The sequence below is a fragment of the Osmia bicornis genome, chromosome 2 (assembly GCF_907164935.1).
Source record: "Osmia bicornis bicornis chromosome 2, iOsmBic2.1, whole genome shotgun sequence".
In the NCBI taxonomy this organism is placed as follows: Eukaryota; Metazoa; Arthropoda; class Insecta; order Hymenoptera; family Megachilidae; genus Osmia; species Osmia bicornis.
In genome coordinates, this window is record NC_060217.1 from 13867982 (window position 1) to 13891778 (window position 23797).

The 23797-nt window shown below is 31.6% G+C and overlaps 4 protein-coding genes across 6 annotated transcripts; 3 read left to right on the forward strand and 1 right to left on the reverse strand.

Annotated features, from left to right (window-relative positions):
* Window positions 1–113: 113 nt before the first annotated feature.
* LOC114875803 (tyrosine-protein phosphatase 69D-like) lies at window positions 114–14307 on the forward strand. The gene is made up of 12 exons (XM_029186509.2): window positions 114–1156; window positions 2608–2913; window positions 2999–3586; window positions 3695–3988; window positions 4071–4330; window positions 4409–5195; window positions 5280–5526; window positions 5598–6609; window positions 6693–6980; window positions 7274–7702; window positions 7795–8421; window positions 12329–14307. The coding sequence occupies exons 1-11, from the start codon at window positions 1000–1002 to the stop codon at window positions 7876–7878; spliced, it is 4452 nt and encodes a 1483-aa protein (XP_029042342.1). The 5' UTR covers window positions 114–999; the 3' UTR covers window positions 7879–8421; window positions 12329–14307.
* Window positions 14308–15037: 730 nt separating this feature from the next.
* Window positions 15038–17868, forward strand: LOC114875811. 2 transcript variants are annotated; one of them, XM_029186527.2, is made up of 5 exons: window positions 15038–15271; window positions 15395–15414; window positions 15616–16262; window positions 16405–16674; window positions 16842–17868. In XM_029186527.2, the coding sequence occupies exons 3-5, from the start codon at window positions 15903–15905 to the stop codon at window positions 17085–17087; spliced, it is 876 nt and encodes a 291-aa protein (XP_029042360.1). In that variant the 5' UTR covers window positions 15038–15271; window positions 15395–15414; window positions 15616–15902; the 3' UTR covers window positions 17088–17868. The 2 variants fall into 2 exon arrangements, with proteins under 2 accessions (XP_029042360.1, XP_046144978.1); XM_046289022.1 differs by lacking the exon at window positions 15395–15414 and having other exon boundaries at window positions 15038–15275; window positions 15973–16262.
* Window positions 17305–20281, reverse strand: LOC114875810 (TBC1 domain family member 10A). Of its 2 annotated transcripts, none has more exons than XM_046289011.1 (5): window positions 19839–20281; window positions 19108–19237; window positions 18458–19031; window positions 18111–18380; window positions 17305–18022 (listed from the first exon to the last, which is right to left on the reverse strand). In XM_046289011.1, exons 2-5 carry the CDS (start codon window positions 19218–19220, stop codon window positions 17909–17911), a joined length of 1071 nt encoding a protein of 356 aa, XP_046144967.1. In that variant the 5' UTR covers window positions 19221–19237; window positions 19839–20281; the 3' UTR covers window positions 17305–17908. The 2 variants fall into 2 exon arrangements, with proteins under 2 accessions (XP_046144967.1, XP_046144974.1); XM_046289018.1 differs by lacking the exon at window positions 19839–20281 and adding an exon at window positions 19520–19808.
* Window positions 20282–20336: 55 nt separating this feature from the next.
* Window positions 20337–23515, forward strand: LOC114875805. Its single transcript, XM_046289006.1, is given in 8 exon segments — window positions 20337–20514; window positions 20600–20740; window positions 20823–21162; window positions 21251–22054; window positions 22133–22671; window positions 22834–23066; window positions 23069–23168; window positions 23170–23515. Coding segments are annotated over 7 exon segments (2208 nt in total). The 5' UTR covers window positions 20337–20514; window positions 20600–20663; the 3' UTR covers window positions 23285–23515.
* Window positions 23516–23797: the final 282 nt, after the last annotated feature.

The window sequence follows — 23797 nt, forward strand, 5'->3', positions numbered from 1 at the left end:
TACATCTTTTTACAAATAAATTTTGATATAAATGTTTTTTTTTCAATTCTGTATGTTTAATCTGCGATTTACATTTCTTTACATCTACGTTGTCTTCCATGTACTTCCATGTACTGGTATGATAATCATACATACCTGTTTTACCAGTCCCTCTTTTTACCGCACCTCGTCTTTCGGTAAAAGAAGGACTGATAAAACAGGCATGATTTTCATACCGTCCGTGCTGTGTATCTCCGGACCTAAGATACCGTGGGGTTCCCGGGATCCCCAAAATTATGATCCTTCGAGAATAAAAAACATGTTTAGTCTTTTTGTATCTGTAGTCACTCGATCTATACTAATTAATTTACAATTAATTATACATATACATATAGCAAATTAACTAGATATAAATGTTTTTGAAAGTTTCAATGTAAATACTTGATATTCTTGGATAACCTTCTTGCCTTATTTATTACTTCAATAATTGTAATACATACATGTAATAAAATTACATATTAGTAATCAGTTATGTATTCCAGCAATGTTAAATGATAACTTTAGGTCTACCAGGAACATGATTATGATAATGATAAATCGTAGATAACAATAATAGTAATGTAACAACATATGAAAATGAATAAAATTAGGAAAAAAGTTAAAAGTATAATACATAGTAATGTCTAATACTAATAAGATTTCCCGCCTTCAGGACAATCACCTTTATTATCGACTTGTTCATCAGAACCTAGAAGAGAGACCCGATGGAGGGCAGTGTCAATCGCTGGACATTTGGCGGCGTGGTGTTCGTCGGGAGACCTACGTTACACTCGTATAATATGATTCAGTTTTGCCAGCGCTATTACGGGGTAAGATTTGCGAACCGTGCTTGAATATCTCGAAAAGTGCGTCGCACGTAAGTGCGAAGCGTGATATGAAATAGTGAATTGAATCGTAATTGAAATGGATAGGCGATACTAGCCGCGCGTCATGGGATTGTGAAAGAAATCAAGAGCGCGTATGAAGGTGGCAGGAAGTAGGAAAAGGGCCAGGGATACAACGCTCACGCCCGGTTGTCACGACGCCATGTTTCCCCGAAGTGGTCTACCGATGTCGAGTGTCCCTTTGATGATACTCTGCTTTTTCGTACTTATCGTCACCGGCCTTGACGAATCCGGTAAGTTTTGGAGATGCTTTTATAAACAGTCTTACGATTACATTCAACATAACGCCTGGTTCTTTCGTTTTTATCTGTTGAACGCCGCACGAGATGTAACGAATTGCAAGTGAAGTCATTAGCAATACACGATGTGTTACTGCTACTGTCACCATTCTTCTCCCCATTCTTGTCCTTTCAATTGTTTTTATACATAAATAAATAGTGCAACAACTGTTTTAGCCAAAGTCAAAGTGGTTTACCGATTGTATGCGTTAAATAACATACCGTAATGCACGATTGAGTAACAACATATAAAAGGATATCAAATGTCACTGGAGTTGTATCTTGATCGTTTAAATTGTTTATCATTTGTTGCACCCCATTATTATTATTTTTTTTTTTTTTTTTTTCATATTGTTCGTTTGTCTCGCAATCTGTGTTTACACCAAATGATTCAAATTTTATGGTACATTGATTGCCAGTAAACGTACAGAATCAATTTGCTTTGTAAACCGTCTAGAATCTACGATATCTAATGAGTTCATTATGTTCAACATATTTTAGATGATTATATGTATATTTATCGGTTAATTTTGTCAACGTTTTATTGCATATTAAAGTTTTTTTATTTCCTTCTGTTATTATATATTAATTTATTATTTAAACGATAGTGTGTTACTAATCGATCGATACCTATTTCAATTCGATATTACTTTTGACTGTATCATAATGCACTTTATTGTGTGTACTACATATGTATATGTATACTGATGTATACGTACATACATACACAAATGGTGTTCTAATATCGCGACTTTTTATTAGCGTAAAATAATAATAGTAACAAATTTCAAGTTATATTACTTTAATAAAACTGGACGTAAATTGCTTGAAAAAATTTTGTAATTCATTTTATATAAATAATAAAACATGACCATTCTTTTTATCAATATACAATATTATTATATATGTATTTGAATTTCATAAAATTAGTATTCCTTTTATCCTTATTTTTAATGACTTATTTTGTATATTTATAGTGCCGTCATATTCCGATACCTACGTGTACCTTTTAGATATGTTACCGAATTTTACTTTCGCAAAAAATAAACTTTACACGAATAAAAAATTTCTTAATATGATTGTATTTATAATTGAAATTTTATATTAATTTTCTAATTTTTTAAATTAGAATATATTGTAAAATATACTGAAGTTTTATGCTAATTTCAACCGTTAAGACAATACTTATCCAGTTTATGTCACTTTGCTATTATGATTGTAATGAATTAATGAGCCAGTTACTTGGTTCATTCGCATACTACTTGGTTGAAAGTTATTTTGAAGTTTGGCGTATCAAAGATCTGCTAAAATGAAAGAAGAATTTTTACATAGAAGATACTTTTATCATAATAGTTTATGTATTTTTATAATAATAAATATGAATCTGTACATGTATTTATATGCAGGTGTAGAAAAAATAGAAACAACTGAACCAAAAAATGAGAACCCATCGGTACTAGAAATTACAGCATCTCAAGCTTTAGAAGGTATCGAAGCTGGTAGTACACCTTCACTGATATGTAAACTTAACGTACCCGGTCAAATATGGTGGACTAGCAATGGAAGAAACCTCACTACTATTAAAGATTATGATTCTGGAGAACGTTTGGATATCAAACAAGCTAGCAGAAATGATACAGGAGACTATAGGTGTTCAGCACAAACTACAGACGGGGAATTATTGGAAAAAGATGTTCATATCAGAATTATTGGTAAATGTTAATTACAGTTATAGTTACAGTTAATATTGCTTATTTTATTGTTTATTCTTTTAAGAAAGAATTTCTTTTATTTTAGAGCCAGGTAAAATAGCACCTGGAGAGGATATTCGAGCAAAAGTAATGGAGTCAGCTAACTTGACCTGTCACATGTATGGTTATCCATTAACTCAATTTGCTTGGTTTAAAGGGAATGATTCAGAAAGTACCGAACACTTGAAAGACTTTACCACTATTACACAGATAAATGAGACTTACACCGTCTTAACTTTGGAATTTTCAAGTTTGACACCTAAAGATAATGGAACGTATATTTGTAAAGCACGCGACTATAGCAGCGAAATTAGTGCCTATCGACATCTTTTTGTAATTGATGTACCAAAAGTTAGCATTGATTTCATGAAGGCTGTTGGTGCTGGAAGTATATTTTTGAATTGGACTGTAAACGATGGTAACGAACCTATCAAAAAATATTTTATTCAACATATGAAGAATGGAACTAATCAGTATCAATATTATTCCGAGGAAATTGGAGGTGGAAATTCGAGTTACGTTTTAAAAGGTTTTGAAAGTGGTACAGCGTATCAAATTGGAATTAGTGCTGCAAATGTAGTAGGTACATCGCATGTAAGACTTGATCCACGTTGGATCACTACACTTGAAAAAGGTATTTAAAGGAAAAAAAAAAAACCAGCTTTGATCGTGTCCGATCCTTTCGCGATATTACCAAAAATATATATACATATATGTATATTATTAATACAACTTGTTACAGATCCTATATTTGTGCCAAAAGTTTCTGTGAATGGAGTCACTGAAAATTCCATTACAATAGGCTGGACATTGCCACCGCCTGATTTAAAAGAACACGTTCACTATTACAATTTAATGGCTACTCATGGAGACCAAAAAAGAGAAGCGGTATATCCCGCGCAACCACTTACTGTATACGCGTTTGTTGATCTCGATCCCGCTACAATATATAAATTTAAAATTGCTGCATGTAGTGAATATACAAAAGAGTGTGGAAATTGGAGCGCCGAGGTGAATGGTACTACTTTAGACGGAGGTAGATAGAATCGTTCAACACGAGACCAATGTTCTGTCAAGTTAAGAAATGAGGAATTAATTGCATATCATTTAAATTTTAGTGGCCAGCCCTCCTAAAAATTTATCCGTTAGTTGTCGATTCGATAATATCAGTAGTTCCAGTTTTATTTCCATTACATGGGTTCATCCAGAAAAGCCAAACGGTGTTATTACTCGTTACAATATACAATTAACCGGTGTTGCTAAATTTAAGAATGACATGGGTCATTTAGATATTGATAATTGGGGGCCGCAGAACCGGAGCGTTCATAAAAAAGATAGTGCAAATTTTAATCAAATTCCACCTAATACAAATTACACGGTAAATATTGCTATTTTTATATTTATTATATTATAATTCGAAAGTTTTACGTTTTTATAAATCATGTTTTGTCGAAAGGTTCGAGTACACGGCGTGACGAGATCCCGTACACCAGGAAAGGATGCAATTGGTAATTGCACTACGCCGGTTACCATTCCAGACAGAGATAGTTTAAATATGCGATCATGGCGAAAAATTGAGAATCAAGGTAGACAGTTATTTAAATTGTACCTTCCGCGTATAACGGAAAGAAATGGTCCAATATGTTGCTATCGAGTATATCTGGTAAAATTAGCACCCCAGAAAAGTGTTACCGATTTACCACCACCTGAAGAAATTGGTGTTTATTCATATCAGTATGCGCATAATTCACCTTCTGGCGGCGCTTACATGGCTGAAATGTTTGATAGTGATCAATTGATATCAGAGATTTTCCTCGGTGATGGCGAATCATTTAACGGCAGTACTATGTGCAATAAATGTATTGGACTTCGGCCAAAAGCCGCTCCACCGGTATTACATTTTGTTCCGGAAGTTCAAACAACCGCCTCAACACCCAATACGACAGTTACAACAATTGCAACAACGCCGGTAACAACTACTACTACTACTACTACCACCACTACTACTACTACTACTACTACTACTACTACAACTTCTACCTCGCCGACAACTACCACTATCCAAGGAATAGAAACGACTATTCCGAATAAAGTAGACAGCAATTACACAGAGAGTGTAGAAAGAAGAAAAAGGGAGAATACAGTTATTCAGAAAACAAAGAACAACGACGGTTCTTCTGAAATGCCACAAGATGGTTTTCTCGATGAAAAATCAAACTACACTGGTTTTATCGAAGTTATCGGTATCTATGTCATCATTATTTATCATTAATTTTCTTGTAAAATAATATAATTGTAGTTAGTACAATTGGATGTTTCTTTCATAGTGTTTGGAAATCAAGGAGATCAGCTTTTACCAGCCTACAGTAATTACTTTAACCCTCTTTATGGAGGATTAGATCCTGGATCTATGGTATCGGCAGAAGTGACCACGCTTAGCGTAATTTTACAAATTTCCATTGCCCTTATACTGATCATCATCATACTTCTTATTGCGCTTTGTATACTGCATAGATATACAAAACGTGTTCGGCAAAGAGGAGAAGAAATTATAACTTTGAGAAATAGTTTCAGGTAAAGAAATGTATAAATTTAGTAATACGTATTATGTTTTGTAACATGTAATAAATGTTATCTTCTGTTAGACATTTGTGCAGAAGTCTGAGAGGAAGGCATCAGCTCGTCGCAGCTAGTCCACCGGATATGCCTCCTATTCCAAAAAGCGAATTGCTTCAGTCTTATCTTGAACGACACCGGGATTCCGATTATGGCTTTCAGCACGAATTTGAACTGTTGCCGGATAGGTTTACGGATCGTACGACAAGAGCTTCGGAGGCTCGCGAAAATCTGTACAAAAATCGTTATCCAGACATAAAGTGTTACGATCAGACAAGAATAAGACTCGCACAAATGGATGGAATTTGTGGTTCTGATTATATAAATGCGAACTTCGTTTTGGGATACAAAGAACGCAAGAAATTTATATGCGCCCAAGGTCCGATGGAAAATACTGTTTGCGATTACTGGAGAATGATTTGGGAACAACATCTTGAACTTATACTCATGTTGACAAACCTCGAGGAATATTCGAAAACAAAATGTGCAAAATATTGGCCGGACAAAAGGGAAACAAAAAATTTCGGTGATATCACTGTTGAACATATTCGAGAAAGAGCTTACTCCGATTACGTCGTTCGTGAATTAAAAATGACACGATTGGGAGAACGAGATGCACGTACGATTGTGCAATATCACTTTTTAGTTTGGAAAGATTTCATGGCACCGGAACATCCGCATGCGATATTGAGGTTCATAAAAAGAGTGAACGAAGCTTACTCGTTAGAGAAGGGGCCAATATTAGTACATTGTAGCGCAGGTGTTGGACGAACAGGGACATTAGTTGCATTAGACTCTCTGTTACAGCAACTTGCAGAAGAAGGTCAAGTTTCAATTTTCAATACAGTCTGCGATCTAAGACATCAGAGAAATTTCTTAGTGCAATCATTGAAACAGTATATCTTTATTTACCGTGCATTAATGGAAATGGCACAATACGGTGACACCGAAATTCCAGCATCTCAGCTTAAAGCTGCAGTCGCGAAATTGAGACAAAGAGATAACGGTAAAGAGAAATGTAGAATGGAAGAGGAGTATGATGTAAGTAGGAAATTATTTTAAAGACTTTTTATAAATTAATCAATGTATCACATGTTTTCCTTTTTTCTTATTTATATTTCTAGAAAATTAACTCTGTGTTAGAAGATAGAAAATCATTTTCCGTGGGCGGTGGGGAAGAAAACAAGAGTAAGAACAGAAGCGAATTGATAATACCGTACGATAGAAATCGAGTAATTCTTACACCTGTTCCGGGTAGAGAACATTCTACTTACATAAACGCCTCATTTATTGAGGGCTATGACAATTCTGAATCGTTTGTTATTACTCAAGACCCATTGGAGACTACTATAGCAGATTTCTGGCGAATGATCTCAGAACAATGCATCTCAACAATAGTAATGTTATCTGATGTAAGTATAAAATAGAGAAATCAGGAAACTTTATTTTACAACTAACACTAAAAATGCATTTCATTTTTTTTTTTTTTTTTTTTTTTTTTTACTTCAGCGTTGCGTAAATATTATCTGTATAGCACGCAACGTATATTTTATCTAGATCATTTGCATATTATTTAACTGTAAAGTAGTCGGATGAAAATATTTATTGGGCTTCCGACTACAAGTAAGAATAGTAATACCAGTGTTATTTTAAAAGCAAATAAATTGACTAAAAGTATAATTATAACATAAAAATGTATTTTTAGTTGAACGAAGGTCCACGTAAGTGTCCACGATATTGGCCCGATGATGAAACTGTATATGACCATATAAGAGTTAGATATATTCAAAGCGAGAGCTGTCCGTACTATACTCGTCGTGAATTTTGCGTTTCTAACACGAAAACTGACGAAAATGTTGTTGTGACTCAATATCAGTATCATGGTTGGCCGACAGTAGAAGGAGAAGTACCTGAAGTGACACGCGGTCTCATTGAACTTGTAAACCAAACTCTTACAAATGACACAGAATCGAGCGGTTCATTAGTTGTACACTGCAGTTATGGATCTGATAGGAGCTCTATGTTCGTCGCCCTTAGCATATTGGTACAGCAATTAAGGACTGAAAAACGCGTAGATATCTTTACAACAACGAAAAAGCTACGTTCTCAAAGACATGGAATGATCAGCACTTTTGTACGTAATTTGATATTTAGCAAATTATTTATCATATAAATAATAATTATAATCTCAATCTTGATCTTAATGTATGAATTGATATATTTTAGGCACAATATGAATTTTTGCATCGTGCTATCGTTAATTATTCGGATCTTCATAATTTAGCCGACGATGAACCACCAGCCTCTTAATACCAAGATACATAATGCTGGAATACCATAATAATATTTGATGAATGTGTGCGTAAAGACAATTAACGTTCAAACAAACAAGTGAAAAACGTATAAATGCTCAAAGGAACTTTATATTGGGCCAACCAAAGAAATTATTAATATATTGGTGAACAAGTATATCATGAAGTTAGACTGACGCATATGGGTGCAAATGAAAATAGCAACTTTTGATATTTCGAGCACAGACTACCAAATTATGTGTACTAAAAAGGAAAAACCTATTACACGGATTATGCAGTAAATATTTCACATTGACAAATCGCATTATGATTAAACTAAATGCATAATTGTTTCGATGTAATTGACAAATTAATCGGTTGGTTAATTGTTACCAAGTGCAGTACAGTGATGACTTTCGTGATACCATGCTTTCAACAACGTTGTGAATTTATCTCAATGATTTATTTTTATCGATAATATCAAGGAAAGGAAAAGAAAATAGTGTATCAAAAATTTTTGTGATTGAAATGGAACATTTGAGGAAAGCACTAATGCAACAAAGTAAGTGCTTTTTTTAAATTTAATTTTTTTTTCTTTCTTTTCTTTTTTTTTTTTTTTTTTTAAATTATAACAATTATAACTATTCGATGGATTAGTGAAACATCGAGCATATTTAATAAGATGTATGAATACCCTGACAAATTGACCATATATACCTTACCAATCTAATATTTAATCGTGTCTTTGTTTTTTATATTGTAACGTTTATAAAATATCTAGTTAAATTTAAAATGCACATTGAAATTATGATTCATTTAAAAGCTGATAAACTTTACGTTAGCTTTTATTTAAATTTGTCTTTTTTATCTGGTCTTTAAGCACGATCAAATATTGTATAGATGGTACAGTTAATATGGTTTTAAGCTGAATTAGAACTAGATTGTATTCTTCCAAAATGTTTCTACTGGCATGTGTTGTTATCCTACCGTTCAATGACAAAGAGATCAAATGCTGATATGATCTACTTTATATGTTTACAACTACTAATAATCACGCACGCACGCACGCACGCACGCACGCACGCATGTGTGTAAGTTTATTTGTAAGATACGTGTCATATACATAAGCGTGTGTGTATACACGCCTGCGCTAATTTTTCTTCTAGAAAGAAAGACTGATATTCTTATTCAGTTCGAAATGCGCGAAGAACAGCACGTACCTTGTTTGTACGGCATGTAAAATTGCTGTGAATTTGTAACCACGAGAAGATCATTTTTTTACTTTTTCATACGGGAGGACAATTAGAGATATCTATGTGTGCGGCATGTTCGGAAATGTGCTTTGTAAGTCACCGATAAAATGTAACGCATAATTGGAGGGCTTACGCGGCACAACAGGAGTTAGGTTTCACTTGAGAAATATTAAGTGATGTAGATAGTCCTTACATAGATTTCACGAAGATTCTTAGTTTACATAAATAAGAATACCTCTGTTTGGAATAGAAACATAATTTTTATGTTTAAAAAAAAAAAGAAAGAAAGAAAGAAAGTAGTAAGAACTATCTATAACTATTAATATTCACGGTGGATGAAGTGCTGAGATGAGAAACGAACACAAATTAATGAGATTAATATGAATAAGGAAAGAAAAAATGGAATCTTTTTTGAAGTAAAATAATTACGAAATCGATACGTTACATTTTCTTCGCACGCTCGTTCATTTCTAGTCAAGTTTTAACTCCGGCACGTGCGCTGCTAAGCCATTCACTTATGGCCAGGGGACAATCATATTATAAATTTTGATTTACGCATCGCATCGGTCAGCAAGATTTTTTTCTTTCCTTTCCGTATCAATTTTCTTCATTCCATTATCGTGCTAATGCACACCCCTACTTGATGTACATGTGTGTATAACCGGTTCACTCCAATCGGGAGAATTAATTAATTAGTTGCTAGTTTACGCTTCGATTATGTTATATAATTGATAGATATGTAAGAGACGAACATATGCTCCGTCTGTAATTCAAATCATTATCATCGCCTGTCACTGTTGCTTACGTATTAATCAAGCAGTGTAACAATATTTGTTTTATGCTAATCATCATACAAACAATTGTTATATTTCTGAACGCTCTGAAAAGGTACAAAGTGCCTAAGAATTTCCGCCTATTTAAGTTTTTGTATGAAATTTGTATTTTTACAGAATCTAATACTTTTAACTAAACATCTCATTCTTAACAAATATTTTAATTAACATGTTCATCTAATTTCACTGGTTGTAATACAGTATGTACAATGGTTAAATGGGAATATTTTAAACATATTTTATACATGTTTTTTTTTCAAAGAGCAAAACTTTTACATATATATATATATAGAATTCAATATAATTTTGTGATATTACAATTTATTATCATCGCATTATCTTTTATTTGCATTGAATATTCGTTTACGATGAATTTGGTCGGTAGACTAAATTATACATATGGTGGAAATTCCTAAACATTTTGTGTGATAGTTTGTTGTGTACGAAATTTTTTGAAAATACTATGGACACGCACAATTACATCTATGAAAAGTAACCTTATGAATTTTTTATACTTTTTAAAGTAACAATTTATAAGTACAGCGCCTTACTTGTAGTAAACCTATCCGTTTTAATTTATATTATATTGCTACTAGTGAGAGAATAAGTGATGTTTGAATAATGAAACAATAACTGTTATTTATACGATCTGCGATATATGATAATTGCAATTTTATTATTTAACAAGAGTTCAGACAGAATTAGTAATTGTTTTAAATTTTTATACAGCTAATATCTACATTATGAACATGGAAATGCATAACTCAGAACAATAAATGTAGTGATTGTATAAACACTCGTACTACAGTATATACAATTGCAAATTTTATAATCGAATTTTTTTATAATTAATTACATGTGTTGTTCTTGTTACGCAACTTCTCGATTTAGGATGTGTATATAGATACACCGAACATTTTTACAACCAGTGTATTAATTAGAAAGATTAAAAGTATTGTTGTGAATTAATCTATATAATTTTTTTATTTTTGCCATGACAAGGATTCTTATATGATCCAAGAAAAAAACAAAGTTTCAAATGAATAGCATGTGTACTCTTTTTATTATTTCTTAAAGTGCAAACGTGCTATTATTAATAATGTGGAAATACCTCAGATACAAGTTAAAGTTAATGGCAGTCTCGAGGTTTGCCGTTCTCTCACAGAAAAAGGAAAACATTACAAAGGCGCACATTATTATTGCATCGGGCTGTGTTACTATGTTAGTTTTTTATTTAAATCAAAATCGTAGTTCTTAAAATTTCATTGATTAACAATCTGTAATTAACTTTAATTCATTTCGAGGTAAATGGCTTTATGTAACTGGATCAGGAAGATATAGCGCAAATAATACAGCGTGCCCTGTAAGAACGAGTGCGTGACGCGTTTGTTGTAATACCTAGGCGATTCATAAGAAGTAATGTGGAGACGGCGGTTTTTTCATGGATAATAATTCAAGTAGAATGTATTAAATACTATGCTGTGCCCAGAAAAAGGTGACTGATAATGTATCTGTCACTTGTTACATTAAAGATGCCATTCAATGCTAAATTTGCCCTAGTACCGAGAGAAACAATAGCGTTAAGTAGAGTAACCGAATGAGCTAGCATAGAATTTTGTAAATTACACTATTGCCATAGCAAAGAGGTATGATTTTGTGAATATGATTGTGCTGCACTTGGCAATGAATTATAAAATATGAAATTGAAATAAATTTCTGTACAAAAAGAAAATTGTCATCATTAAATACAAAAATGATAATTTTAGCAGCACAAACTTATTACACTTAAAAATAATAATAATAATAATAATAATAATAATTACTCGATGTTGCAGTTTATTTTGCAAGTTAAAATATTTGCTATTAAAATTCATTTACTATTTTAACATAAAAAATAAGATTTTAAAAGATACCGGGTAAGGAGAATTATCAAGGGCATTCTTACATTTGTGCTTACAATTTTTTATTTTAATCATGCTTTGTCCATTGCTGGAAGTTTTTATTGCACAAGGATAGGTTCGAATTATTTTATTGTACAGTGTGTGTGTGTGTGTGTGTGTGTGTGTGTGTGTTTGTGGAGTATTGCCTTAATAATGAAATTTAAAGTTCTTTTATCGTTCTATATTCATTCAATGCATACATGGGCAATGTAGTTTTTAATATACACAAATCCAATGGCACCTACTAACGTTCCTGTGATATTCTATGCGACTGATGAGTTTAAGATGTGACGAATCACAATCCTTTTTGTACAACTGGCAACAGAGACCAGTTTTTATAAAAATCAATATTGTACTTTTATATCTTGTAATTTCAATTTATCATTAATTTCGGTAACTTCTAAAAACCTACATTTGATACCGATATACTTCAATTTTTACAGATTTTGTACCAGCTTGATATTCCTATCTCCTAAGCGTTAGAATGAAAGTAATTTGGTAATCTTAACGTTGCGTGTTTTATCGCACATTCACTTACAAACAGAGTAACTGTTTGACTGTAACTGATAAAAAAAGCTCATTAAGTTTTGTAATTATCAAGCGTAACATTATCGAAACGTGAGTGGTCGAATTTCGCCCAGTTTATGTGCGTTTACTGCATGATGTTGAAATATCGATATTTTACGATATCACCGATTTTGACCGATACGATGTACGTATTATGTATTACCTTTTCATTCAGTGTAATTACCGGTTAGCATTACAAAATCACGTGTAGCGACTTTTGCTTTTTAAATTGCACAACACTTTTGCAAAAAGACAGTTACGTTTTTACGGATATATACAGGGTGACCGAAACACAACAATTATTAAAAGAAAAAATGTTGAGAAATAATGAAACTTTAATCTTGACTATCTATTAATGTAAAACAGTAAAAAAAAGATCCATTTATAAATTAAAATCGGGCACCCTATATATGCACGTTGTTTTATATTTCTAATAACTTTGCTCGGCTGCGAAGTCGTAACTACGAGTAAAACAAACTCGAACGACACGCTAGAAGAATACTACAGAAAAATATTACCGAAAGTATTCATTATGATTAGTTTATTATCGTTGCGACTTTGTATCAACTTTTAATGAAATTGCTTACTCCATAAACGTAGCAATAAAAAAAAAAATATATATATATATATTACCTTATATTATCAGTGACGTGTATAGACTTGTTAAATTAATGTTACTTATTTGATGATTATCATCAAATAGACATAACGTGTCGTACTACATGTTATGTACAAACACGTAGGTTTCGTTAAGGCTCTATGTAAAAAAAAAAAAAAAAAAAATGTGCTATGAATCGTCGTGATTTAACATTTAGTGTACTGAAATTTTAATTTATGCTTACAATGTATATTTTAAATAATTTGCATACTTCGAACGATAGAGCATGCGAGTCTGAGTTCACTTCTGGCTCCATTTGAAATCTTTCATGTACCAATACTCAACTTTATACGATAAATTCGGAAAACAAAGTACATTTCGGCCTATTTTTTCAAATGAAAATTATACCGAAATAGTTATTTATACGTATTGCACAAAAGAAATGATTACAAAAATATGATATTAATAATCATGCAAAAGTATTAGAGGTTAACGCGCAAACATCTTGATAATCTTTTGCTAAGATCAATTATACACCATTATATTCCGAGACAAGAAAGATTTCTGTCGAACGTGGTTTTTTAGATTAACATATTAAGCACTAACCTGGTAGCGTATCCTTTTGTTTTGTATATAAATATACCTTTTAACGTATTTTTTAACTAACCGCGTTTGAATTTACGTCGAATTTAACACTGAAACGGGGTTCGCCGCTTTAAATTTCGCATCCACCGTGTTGAACGGTGCTGAAACAACCGGAAATGGTTCGCGTAGTGACTGTAATTGCGCGCGCGCATCCGCGAACAATGATACGCGCCAAAGTTCAAATTGGCAATTACCATATGCTCTAAAAACAGGGCCTATCGCCGCCGTCTCCAACGATACTAGTTGTCTACGACAAACAAGACTTTTGTAAATTACTTTAAACATTAAGGAGAATAAGATAGAACCACCGCCGCATATTACATTACTACATTATGTTTATATATAACGAGGAATTAAGGTTAAATTACGTATAGTATTAGATTTTGTATGATATTCACTTTAAAGAGAAGAAATTATGCTAAAGATAAAGATATATGTATTATATCTATGAAATTACGTGTAATGACAATTACTGATGAATGACAAAATTATTGTAGCGACGTTGATCATTGAATCATCTTTTTTGTATGAAAAGAAGGAAAAAGAGAATTGTAAAGTGATATCGGTAACGGTGCACTCGATGTGAAAGGAAATACACGATATAATAACGAACCATACAAGCAATTTTGGTTCTCCTACCTCCCCTGTCCTTAAAATATAGATAGTATTCTGGAACAAATGCTAACGGTATAAAATTGTATTTAATATTGATTCTATCTGTGAAATAACATGCATTCCTATCGTTTGAATCAGTCTTAAATAATTATTCGAGTAACGCCCAACGTTCGAGTACACCTAATAATAATTGTCTTCCATTTATTCGCGAAACTACCACTTTTCGTTTCCATCGGTCAACGTACCGTTAAACGTGTAGATAATATGTACTTTAATTACAAATGATAGAAGTATCATTTTCTGTTGTAATACATATATGTATAATTCTCACAATCTCGCAAGTTAAAAAGAAACAATACTAAGAAAAAAGCTGTTATTACGTGGACAACGTAATAGCGGGGTAATTACGGTGGATGAACAAATTAAGGAAAATCGCAGGTTGTCATGTAACGGCTCTTCATAGTACCATTCAACGAACCGCAATTCCTTAATCGTTCATTGTACTCCAAACTTACTAGTTTTATTTGCATAGCAAGTAAAAAAAAATAATGATAAAGTATTTATAATATAAATAACACTGTGTCGTCCTTTAAATAGTTAAAAAGATACGTCAATAATGTTAAGGAACCTTCATCAATTTCTTCACGCATAAAATAATGTAGGACTTTAAAAGTTATTTCGTATCTTTCCGTTACTGTTCAAGAAAGTAACGCGGATGCGCCCGAAATCAAGTTCAGATTCGACTAGGCAGGCACCGGATAATCAAGTTTTCGAGTGCATAATAACTTGGAGACACCAACGACTGGTAGACGAGACGGTTGGTCCTTATTTCGTATTCTTGACTTTCGTGTTCATTCGTGTTTTGCGCAACAAGTTGGACAAATGATTATTACATGATTCGTAAGAAAATGGAAACAGTACAGTAAACCAGTTCAATAGAAATGTGCGACGATATAAAGTAGTAGGTACTTACTTACTTACTTACCTACCTACCTACCGTGACAAGTTCAAACTGCTCTTTGTTTATCCAAACTGTAACAAATTAAACTAGTACCTCCTTATCGTTAGAATGATCTTCTTATAGGTTGCTGATGATCGTAGTAGGTTCGTAGATTTCTGATACTTCATCTTCTACCGGCTACATCCTCCTATCATGAAAATCAAAATAAATGTTACTGACGAAGAATTCCAACTACCATAAATTTGTAGATTTTCATCGTAAACGAAATACTATTAAACGTTACGTGTTTTTTAACATTCAACAAGTTCACATATTACTTAATGGACTTTCTTCCACATACGTAGGTGCATACTTACTATTAAGAAAATTCTTGGAATACTTGGTGGGGAACCAGTTGGCCGAGGATGGCCATACAGTTCATCATCCCTGCTAGTACAATTGCGAACGTGCCAGTCGTAACTGTTCAATGAATTCGTGTGTGATATGAAATCCGTTTTACAATCAGGAATAAAGAATCAAATGATATTACTAACGCGATGAACTCGTTCATTATTATTTTTAATGTTTAAAATGTGGATACAGAAAAATTATTGGAAGAAATGATTAAGATTAAATTGGAATATCTTATAAAATGAATATAACAGGAAAAATGAAGTTAAGTTATCTTATTTTAGTAGTAATTTTTAACTATGTTTACGTAGAAACACGGGCAAACCATGAATCAAGTGAGGAATATCTTCAAAAAGTGATGTTTCAGCTTCAAGAGTTTAATGTCCCTTCCTCGGTCAACGTTTATGATCGTTTATCGTGGAGAAATAATCATAAGAATGTACCAACTTATGAGAATAAACAAAATTATCAGAGAATTAATAAGAACGAACGACAAAATGGAAATTATAAGAATCAAAGCGCACAACGTTACAATGTACCAATTAATGAGAAAATCGAGTTCCATCGAGCTGATTTTGAAAATTCTCTTCCTTATTATCCGGTAAATAATTTTCTATTATTATTTCCCGGACATAAACGATATATAATAATTTATTCTCATATACGTATGTACATATTTTTACATTATTGTAAAAGGTATCTACGAAACGTTTCAAATAGGAATTTTTATTCATACGTTTCAGTCTCAGCCGTCAACCATTATTAAGGTGCAAGAACCTGAAGTACTTGGATATACACGAGCGGAACTGGCAGCGATGTATAAAAACGCATTGGACAAAGGCTCAACAGTCAGTTTGTCTTCTTTAACTAATGCAGTCTCTTCCGGCGAGATGCCTCAAGTTACGCAGACTCATGCGGAGTTTCCGGTCAACCAGCCTCTCTATCAATATTATTTTTTTCCATTAAAGACATTCATGTCAGAATTCAAAAGAAATCACGGGTACAAGACAATCGTAAGTAAAATAATATTTTGTTTGTTCTTAACATACATATATCTGTTAAAATACAATTATTTTAACTTTAAAATGAAAAAAAAAAAAAGATAAAAAAATTGAATTTACTGAAAAAATAGAAAAAATTATTATCACCTTAATATACATATATATTATGTTCTTTGTAGCCTGAACCTGCATTTGACAATAAGGTTGCTGCACAAGTCACGCAAACCCAACTATCACATCCACTTTTTGCAGCCATAAGTACGTTTGTTACCATGGCGATTGTATTCATGATGAGCGTTCTATTTTTACCAAAACTTACTCAATTAGATATATTTCACGCGCGGAGTATTCAAGACGATTTCTTTTATTTATCGAATATCGTTAAAAACGCTATCGAGCACTATAATGTTTTAGAAAAATGTTGAGAACCTCCGAGTCGATTCCGTTCTGATATTGCCTCCATGAACCTTAAATTTCTGTAATTAGTTATTAGATTAATACCTGTAAAACTGAAATGACACTTTGTGATCTGACAAAATATATTTTATAACATATGTATATTATTTAATTACATTTGTTATTAGTTGGATAAATTTTAACAAAAAAAACAACACACAGTTAAACAAAACAATCCTTATTCAATAACATTATAATATACTAAACTTTATTCTTAAAAAATGTAATATGTAATGTCTTACAGTTTTCTTTTGTACATAAATATTAATAGAATTGTATAAAGTTAATAACTAGACGTACCAGGTATTCGATTACAGGTAGGTACCCTTTGAGAGGTGGTAGCTGGAGTGATTTCGAATAACTTTTTCCTTAACACCTACCATCAATCAGAGCCCGCATACCGCGTAACGGAAAAAGTTGTTCAGAGTTACCCTAGCTACCGCCAACTCAAAGGATGCCCATCTGTAGCCAGACACCTTGTATATTAAATAATACAACATTATTAATTGCTACTATAAACATCTACAAGTATTGTGCATTTTTGTAATCATAGTTTAGTAATAAAACTATAGACATATAATTTATTTTGATCTATTCAAGGGAATGTATGCGTGTGCGATTCTATTTAAGAATTATCTAAATTTGCAATAAAGAAATTAGGTATTCTTGTAAAAGTATAGCTATATAAATGTTGTGAACTGTACAATATGAAGAATATAGAGAGGAAGGCACACTCTGGAGTAATACCTGTAAGCTCTTTACTCATTTTACATGCTACCTACTTTTTTAGTCAGTCTGTCCGATTAGCAGTGGAAAGAGATGCTTGTTCTGCAGCTTCCCGTTTTAATACTTGACGCCGATGCTCGTATTCAAAATCTTCTTCGGTCAGATTTAATTTTCGAATCTGTAATAGGATATATTCAAATATATCCGAACGTAAGCAACAATATAACAAAAAAAAAAAAAAAAAAAAAGAAAGAGAGACAATTTACCTGATACACTAAAGCTTCTTCTTCCATAATATGTTGAGGAGGATTTCTTAATAATTGGAGCGTTTCATAAACCGTTGGACAACGTTTAGTAAGAGATGTACGACCTAAGCTACCCTTCAACAAAACTAAACCAACTTTAAAAATAATTTTTACGCCTTCGCACAGAAACATATCCCACACTCGTAGAATACTTTCCCATGGCAGTGTTCGTGTATACACACATAAGAACCATTCGGTCATGTACAAAATTGGATCCATCTTCTGTTTTTTCTGTATAAATAAACAATAATCAATACATACAGTTTGATCTTTAATTCTGTATAAATAAAATACAAATCTATATTAACCAAGTGTTTATAAGCGATAGGAGATACTCTTTTGAGGAGGGCAAATAAAATATCTCCATCTCTTAATAATGTTTCCATTCCTTGACTATAATAACCGAATAAATATTTATCACATATCGCAACAAGACACCAAAATGCTTGTACAGCTGGCATATGCATCAGTAAAAATGCTGCTATAGGTGCTTGAGCTTGACAATAACCAACTTTGCTATTCAAAATTGAATATGCCTTTAACACTTTGAAGAGTTCTTCTTGTCCTGGAGCTTCTCCGATAAACATCACATGATGAGGAAATTGTCGATGAAGATCTTTTTTTATATCATCTATATATTTTGGATCACCAGACCTTTCTACCAGTTCTTCAAATAAATTTGGGTTTGTATCCATCAACAATTGGCCTCCACAGAGATTTAACCATGCACGAAGTCTTACAGAAGGTGGAATACCCTTTCTACATCTTTCTCTGACTTTGCGATAGTTTCTATTCATAAAATAACTCCAATTGTTTAACATCTGTATCCATTTTCGTTCTCTTCGTAGCATTATCTCAGGTGGTATTCCATGTTTTCCAAGGCTAATATTTCATAAAATATATTAACCAGTGGCAATATATAACTATAAAACTATCATGTTCTTTTTCTTGATATTACCTTTCAGAACTACAGTTGGAATCATGAAGGAAACCGTGTCTATCAATCTTTGATACTTCAAACTTATCGCTTTCAGTCTCTGCATCCCCATTATGTGATCCTGAGGACGCCATAGCATTTTTCTAATTGTCTAGAATAAATATATAAACTTCAATTTTATCATTGAAAACATACATAATTTTTTTAAGAAAAAAATTTGTTTAATCATTTAAAAAATCGTAACGATATACATATATAGTGCTTTTAATATTAGGAAAATTTAATTTTTACTCTATTGTAAACAGATCGTTCTAATCATACTAAAATCTATTAACAATTATAAAAACTACAATGAATACTTGTCGATTAACAATTTCTGTACACAAGATAAACATTAATCAACATATTTTACAATTAAAATTTGTTCACTTACAACATTATATCAAAATAAACAAGAATATGCCATTAAATGTCTTGTAACTGACAGTTGACAGTTAGTTGTCAATGAAATTCGGAAAAATATTATGATAGCTCGTAATCATAAATCAAGATTATCAAGACTCCGTATACTGCACGATAAAGCACCGTTTTGAAACGCCCAAAAAATATTCGTGCAATGAATTCTAATCGTTTGTGCGTATCATAGAAAACACATAATTATCGTATACACTGTATATATCTTCAGATTATTTACTATTAGATTATCACATTAATAGCGAGCAACGAGAACTATGTTAATTAACTATACCTACCATCGATGATGCCCAGCAATGCGACTTATGAAATTCCAAAAGAACGTGTTGCACATTGTTTAAGATATCGATATCTTATTTCTGTCATACACGATGATTATACATAGTTTCTATATCACAGTTAAAATTTATTACTACACATTACATGTATGTACATATGTATATATACATATATAGCGAAACTTTTTATTTCGAAACACGGTACTGAGTGAGATACTTTTAATTGGGTGCTTCCACTCATTCATCTATGATTAACCAATAGTAAGGAAAGATTAAGAAGTAAAATAATTATTTGTGTACAAATCGTGGTTTCATACTTCTAGTTAAAGAAAACAAATATATTGATACAAACCAAGGAAAATAAAATTTAAATGTTACTTATTTTACAATGAGAATGTTAAGTGACATAATGCTTTTAAACATGGAAGATATTTTATCCGCCATGAAGCACGTATGCGTGTAATTGTTTACGTATACACACACATAAAAGTACTTATATATATGTATATATGTACATACTCATTCCTTAACCTTGCATAAATTTCTTAAATAGAACAAAATACGGCTAAAAAAATGACATTAAAAATATATGTAAAAGTATTTAATCTTTTATATTGATTACTTTTTCTTATTACTCGGTATCTCATACCGGCATCACTCCTTTTGAAATATAAACGTATTTACATACATATATAAATTGTATTAGTATTTAACAGTAGTTGTTGTTTGTGATTTGTTATAGTGAAAAATAATTTTTCCAGGTAAAACTTCTTTGCATAAATTCAGGTACTGAACCATGATAATTTTTATTTATAAAGTAGATGGATGAGTATTTTCAAATCGTATGAAAACGGTCAGAACATGACAGAAGAAATAAAAAAGTTTCCCATTAACATGTTAACGTAAGCATTTTATGTATAAACAGATTGTTTTAGTAATGTATAAGTATAATTTTAGAATACCTAAAGGATTGATGTTTTACAGGGCAGAAGAGTTGTTAAAGAATAGAGGTATAAAGTACCATGCTTGGGATGAATATGAAAAATCAATTAAAACCCTTCCAAAGACTGGAATGAAACAGTTTGAACCAAATGATTCTTGGTTACAAAATATGCAACTTGAGAAGGGTATTACAACGCGTAAAAATTTAATAGCTGTGGAAAGAGTAAACCGTATTTCTCAATTAGCTAATGCTGAATGGTTACCTGCACAAAAAAAGGCTAAAGTAAAAAAATATTCTGGTCAAGATTGGAGCAATTTTGGTTTGGAAAAGAATGGTGTCTTATATTTAATACCAGAAGAAGCATTATTTCTTTTAGAAACTGTATGTTGTTATATAATTCAAACATAAATGCGACAATAGAAGCAAATTGTTGTAGAACACAAACAAAAATTATACTATTTTGTTTTAGAACTGTTTGGAACTTACATGGAATGATGTACCATTATCCATTCAACAAGCTTATGACCTCCTAATTGATAATGTTGAATGTTCATTGGAAGAATATAGAGTTTATAGTCAGTTAGTACGTCATGGTTATCATATACAACGTTTTATTTATAATTCTGAAAGGAATACAAAATACGATGAAAGTATTAATACAAAACGTAAAGTTATCATTGAACCTGAAAATGGTCTTTGGATGATTGATTCTCAAGAACATAACAAAGATACGGATAACAGTAAATCTGTTGAATGTGTAAAAAAAACTATTACAAACGTTATTAATTCTTCCATAGAAGTGTCTGAAAATATAACAGAACAGAGTGATATAACAAATGATGTATATGAAGTTCTAGATAATCTCCTTAGTGCAATAGAAGATGTTGAAGTTCAATCTAAAAGTATCGAATGCGAAAGTAATGTAGAAAATTGTAGAAAATTGAATACTAATCTAAAAACTGTGAATACAAATGAAACTAAAAAAAAGAAGAATACTAAGGTAGAAATTATATCGGATGAAACTTTATTAGGTAGTGTAAAAATTGTTGTAGATCCTAAAAATGATTATATCAAGGAAGATAAAATGTCATGGCGAGGGTCGCGTATACAGCGAAATGTTAAATTATTACCGAAAAGAGCAGACAAAGTATTGTCGACTTCTGATATTTCTATAATTGATTCTAATAATATTAAAAATGTGGACCATTGTTTAGGAAACACAAATCATCTTCGTTATTAAATGAGAATTCACAATTAAAAATCAAAACAGGAGGTGAGTATTTGTAATAGTATTCATAATATTATAAATATTAGTATCAAGGTAACTAACAATTCTTTATTTTTTAATTAGATCATAGAACTTTCTGACGACGAGATTCAAGAAGTTCCAAAACCTATGACACGAATGGAAATATTGAATTTAATTCCAAATATAGCATTACAATTCACGGTTGCAATAAAGATTTCGAGAGGTTACATACCACACAGCATAAAACCTCATAAAACTGTTTATAATTATGAAAGTGTAAAGTTAAGAAACTTGCAACAAACAGATAAAAAATTGCGATCTAAGAAAAATATAGAACATTCAAATATAAATCAAAAGACAGTTCAATGTTATAATTCTTCCATAAATAATATTCCTAGAAGAAATACAAACATGCAATTTAATGAAAATTTAACAGCTAGTATACAGAATGTTTTTATGCAGAACTATTTTTCTATGCAACAAGGACAACATACAAACTTCAATCCTAATTATGGATGTATTAATAGAGTGCCATACGTGTACAATCAAAATTCATATTGGCACCATAGAAATACCATGTTTCAAAATATGTTTGTTACCGTCGAAAATCATAGCACTGCTGTACATCAAAACAGATTTATGTCAGTACAAATGAATAACTTTTTAATACCAAATATTACTAATAACACAATAAGAAGTTCTGTTACTCGAAACCAACTTCATCATAATTTTTATCACAATTTCTTACCATTAAGAAAATTATACCATCATAAAATTATAGAAAATATGTCATTCCATTGCAGTGTAGGTAGAAACGTATTCTCGGCACCTCGTCAAAGGTACTCGCCAAGAAACTATCAAAGAGGCTCAAACATGGTAGCAAAATATAATAATGAAGTCTATCAATCATCATTTAAAGTACTGCCAGGAGCATCTTCGTGGTCAGAGTTAAAAACTAAATGGCGTGAAGAAAAAACGATTACCATCGATGATGAGGATATAGAAAAAGATAAGACTGAAGATGGTAATGAAGTACAATAGTTGAACAAATACGCAGTCCACTTATTGGACCAAAGAATGGAAACAGTCTTGAAGAGGTTTTCAATAAGCTTAAAATAATTAAATCCGCGCCTGAAAAACTGTAAGAAGAAAAAAAATAAATACAAAATATCGTATAATGTTTATTCTAGCACACAGAATTATAGAAAAGCAAATCCTGGATTTCCAATTTATCGGATAGTAGTAGTAAGGTAAATAAGTTTTGTTATTTATTTATTTTTTTTTTTTGTCGTATAAAATTAATTGATCGATTTTTTAGGCAGACGATTCATTATACAACCAATCGAATTACATCGCCTGTTACAAGACGCAGAAAATTCACCAATAGTATTGGCATGTGTTTCAATGTCAATTTCATATCTTCAACCGGGATTTGTATCTGTACATAATTTTAACATAATTAAAATAGCAATATTTAATTAAGTAGTAGCCGTATCTTTTTTTAATTTATTTTTATATAAAATGCAAGGTACAGTTTTACCACCATATTTGTATTGATTAAAATTGCACCAGTATAAATGATTCAAGTAAATGAGACACATTTACAGCTTATATTACATATGTTATACATATAACTGAAAATAAATTGTTCTATCTAACGAAATTTAAAAAAAGAACATTAACATTAATGCAGCTGTAATATGTGTTTTGTAATCAGTATTTATCATATTTTTATTATAGTTAGACAGAAATTTCAGGTAAAACAAA

Excerpts from the sequence above, each read along its gene's own strand:
- LOC114875803 (XM_029186509.2), top strand. The coding sequence starts at position 1,000 with ATGAAGGTGGCAGGAAGTAGGAAAAGGGCCAGGGATACAACGCTCACG. Across the intron at positions 2,914-2,998 it reads TGTTCATATCAGAATTATTG|AGCCAGGTAAAATAGCACCT; the intron begins GTAAATGTTAAT and ends CTTTTATTTTAG. Across the intron at positions 6,981-7,273 it reads CAATAGTAATGTTATCTGAT|TTGAACGAAGGTCCACGTAA; the intron begins GTAAGTATAAAA and ends ATGTATTTTTAG.
- LOC114875811 (XM_029186527.2), top strand. The coding sequence starts at position 15,903 with ATGAATATAACAGGAAAAATGAAGTTAAGTTATCTTATTTTAGTAGTA. Across the intron at positions 16,263-16,404 it reads ATTCTCTTCCTTATTATCCG|TCTCAGCCGTCAACCATTAT; the intron begins GTAAATAATTTT and ends CATACGTTTCAG. Across the intron at positions 16,675-16,841 it reads ATCACGGGTACAAGACAATC|CCTGAACCTGCATTTGACAA; the intron begins GTAAGTAAAATA and ends TGTTCTTTGTAG.
- LOC114875810 (XM_046289011.1), bottom strand. The coding sequence starts at position 19,220 with ATGGCGTCCTCAGGATCACATAATGGGGATGCAGAGACTGAAAGCGAT. Across the intron at positions 19,032-19,107 it reads TCCAACTGTAGTTCTGAAAG|CCTTGGAAAACATGGAATAC; the intron begins GTAATATCAAGA and ends ATGAAATATTAG. Across the intron at positions 18,023-18,110 it reads AAGAAGCTTTAGTGTATCAG|ATTCGAAAATTAAATCTGAC; the intron begins GTAAATTGTCTC and ends ATCCTATTACAG.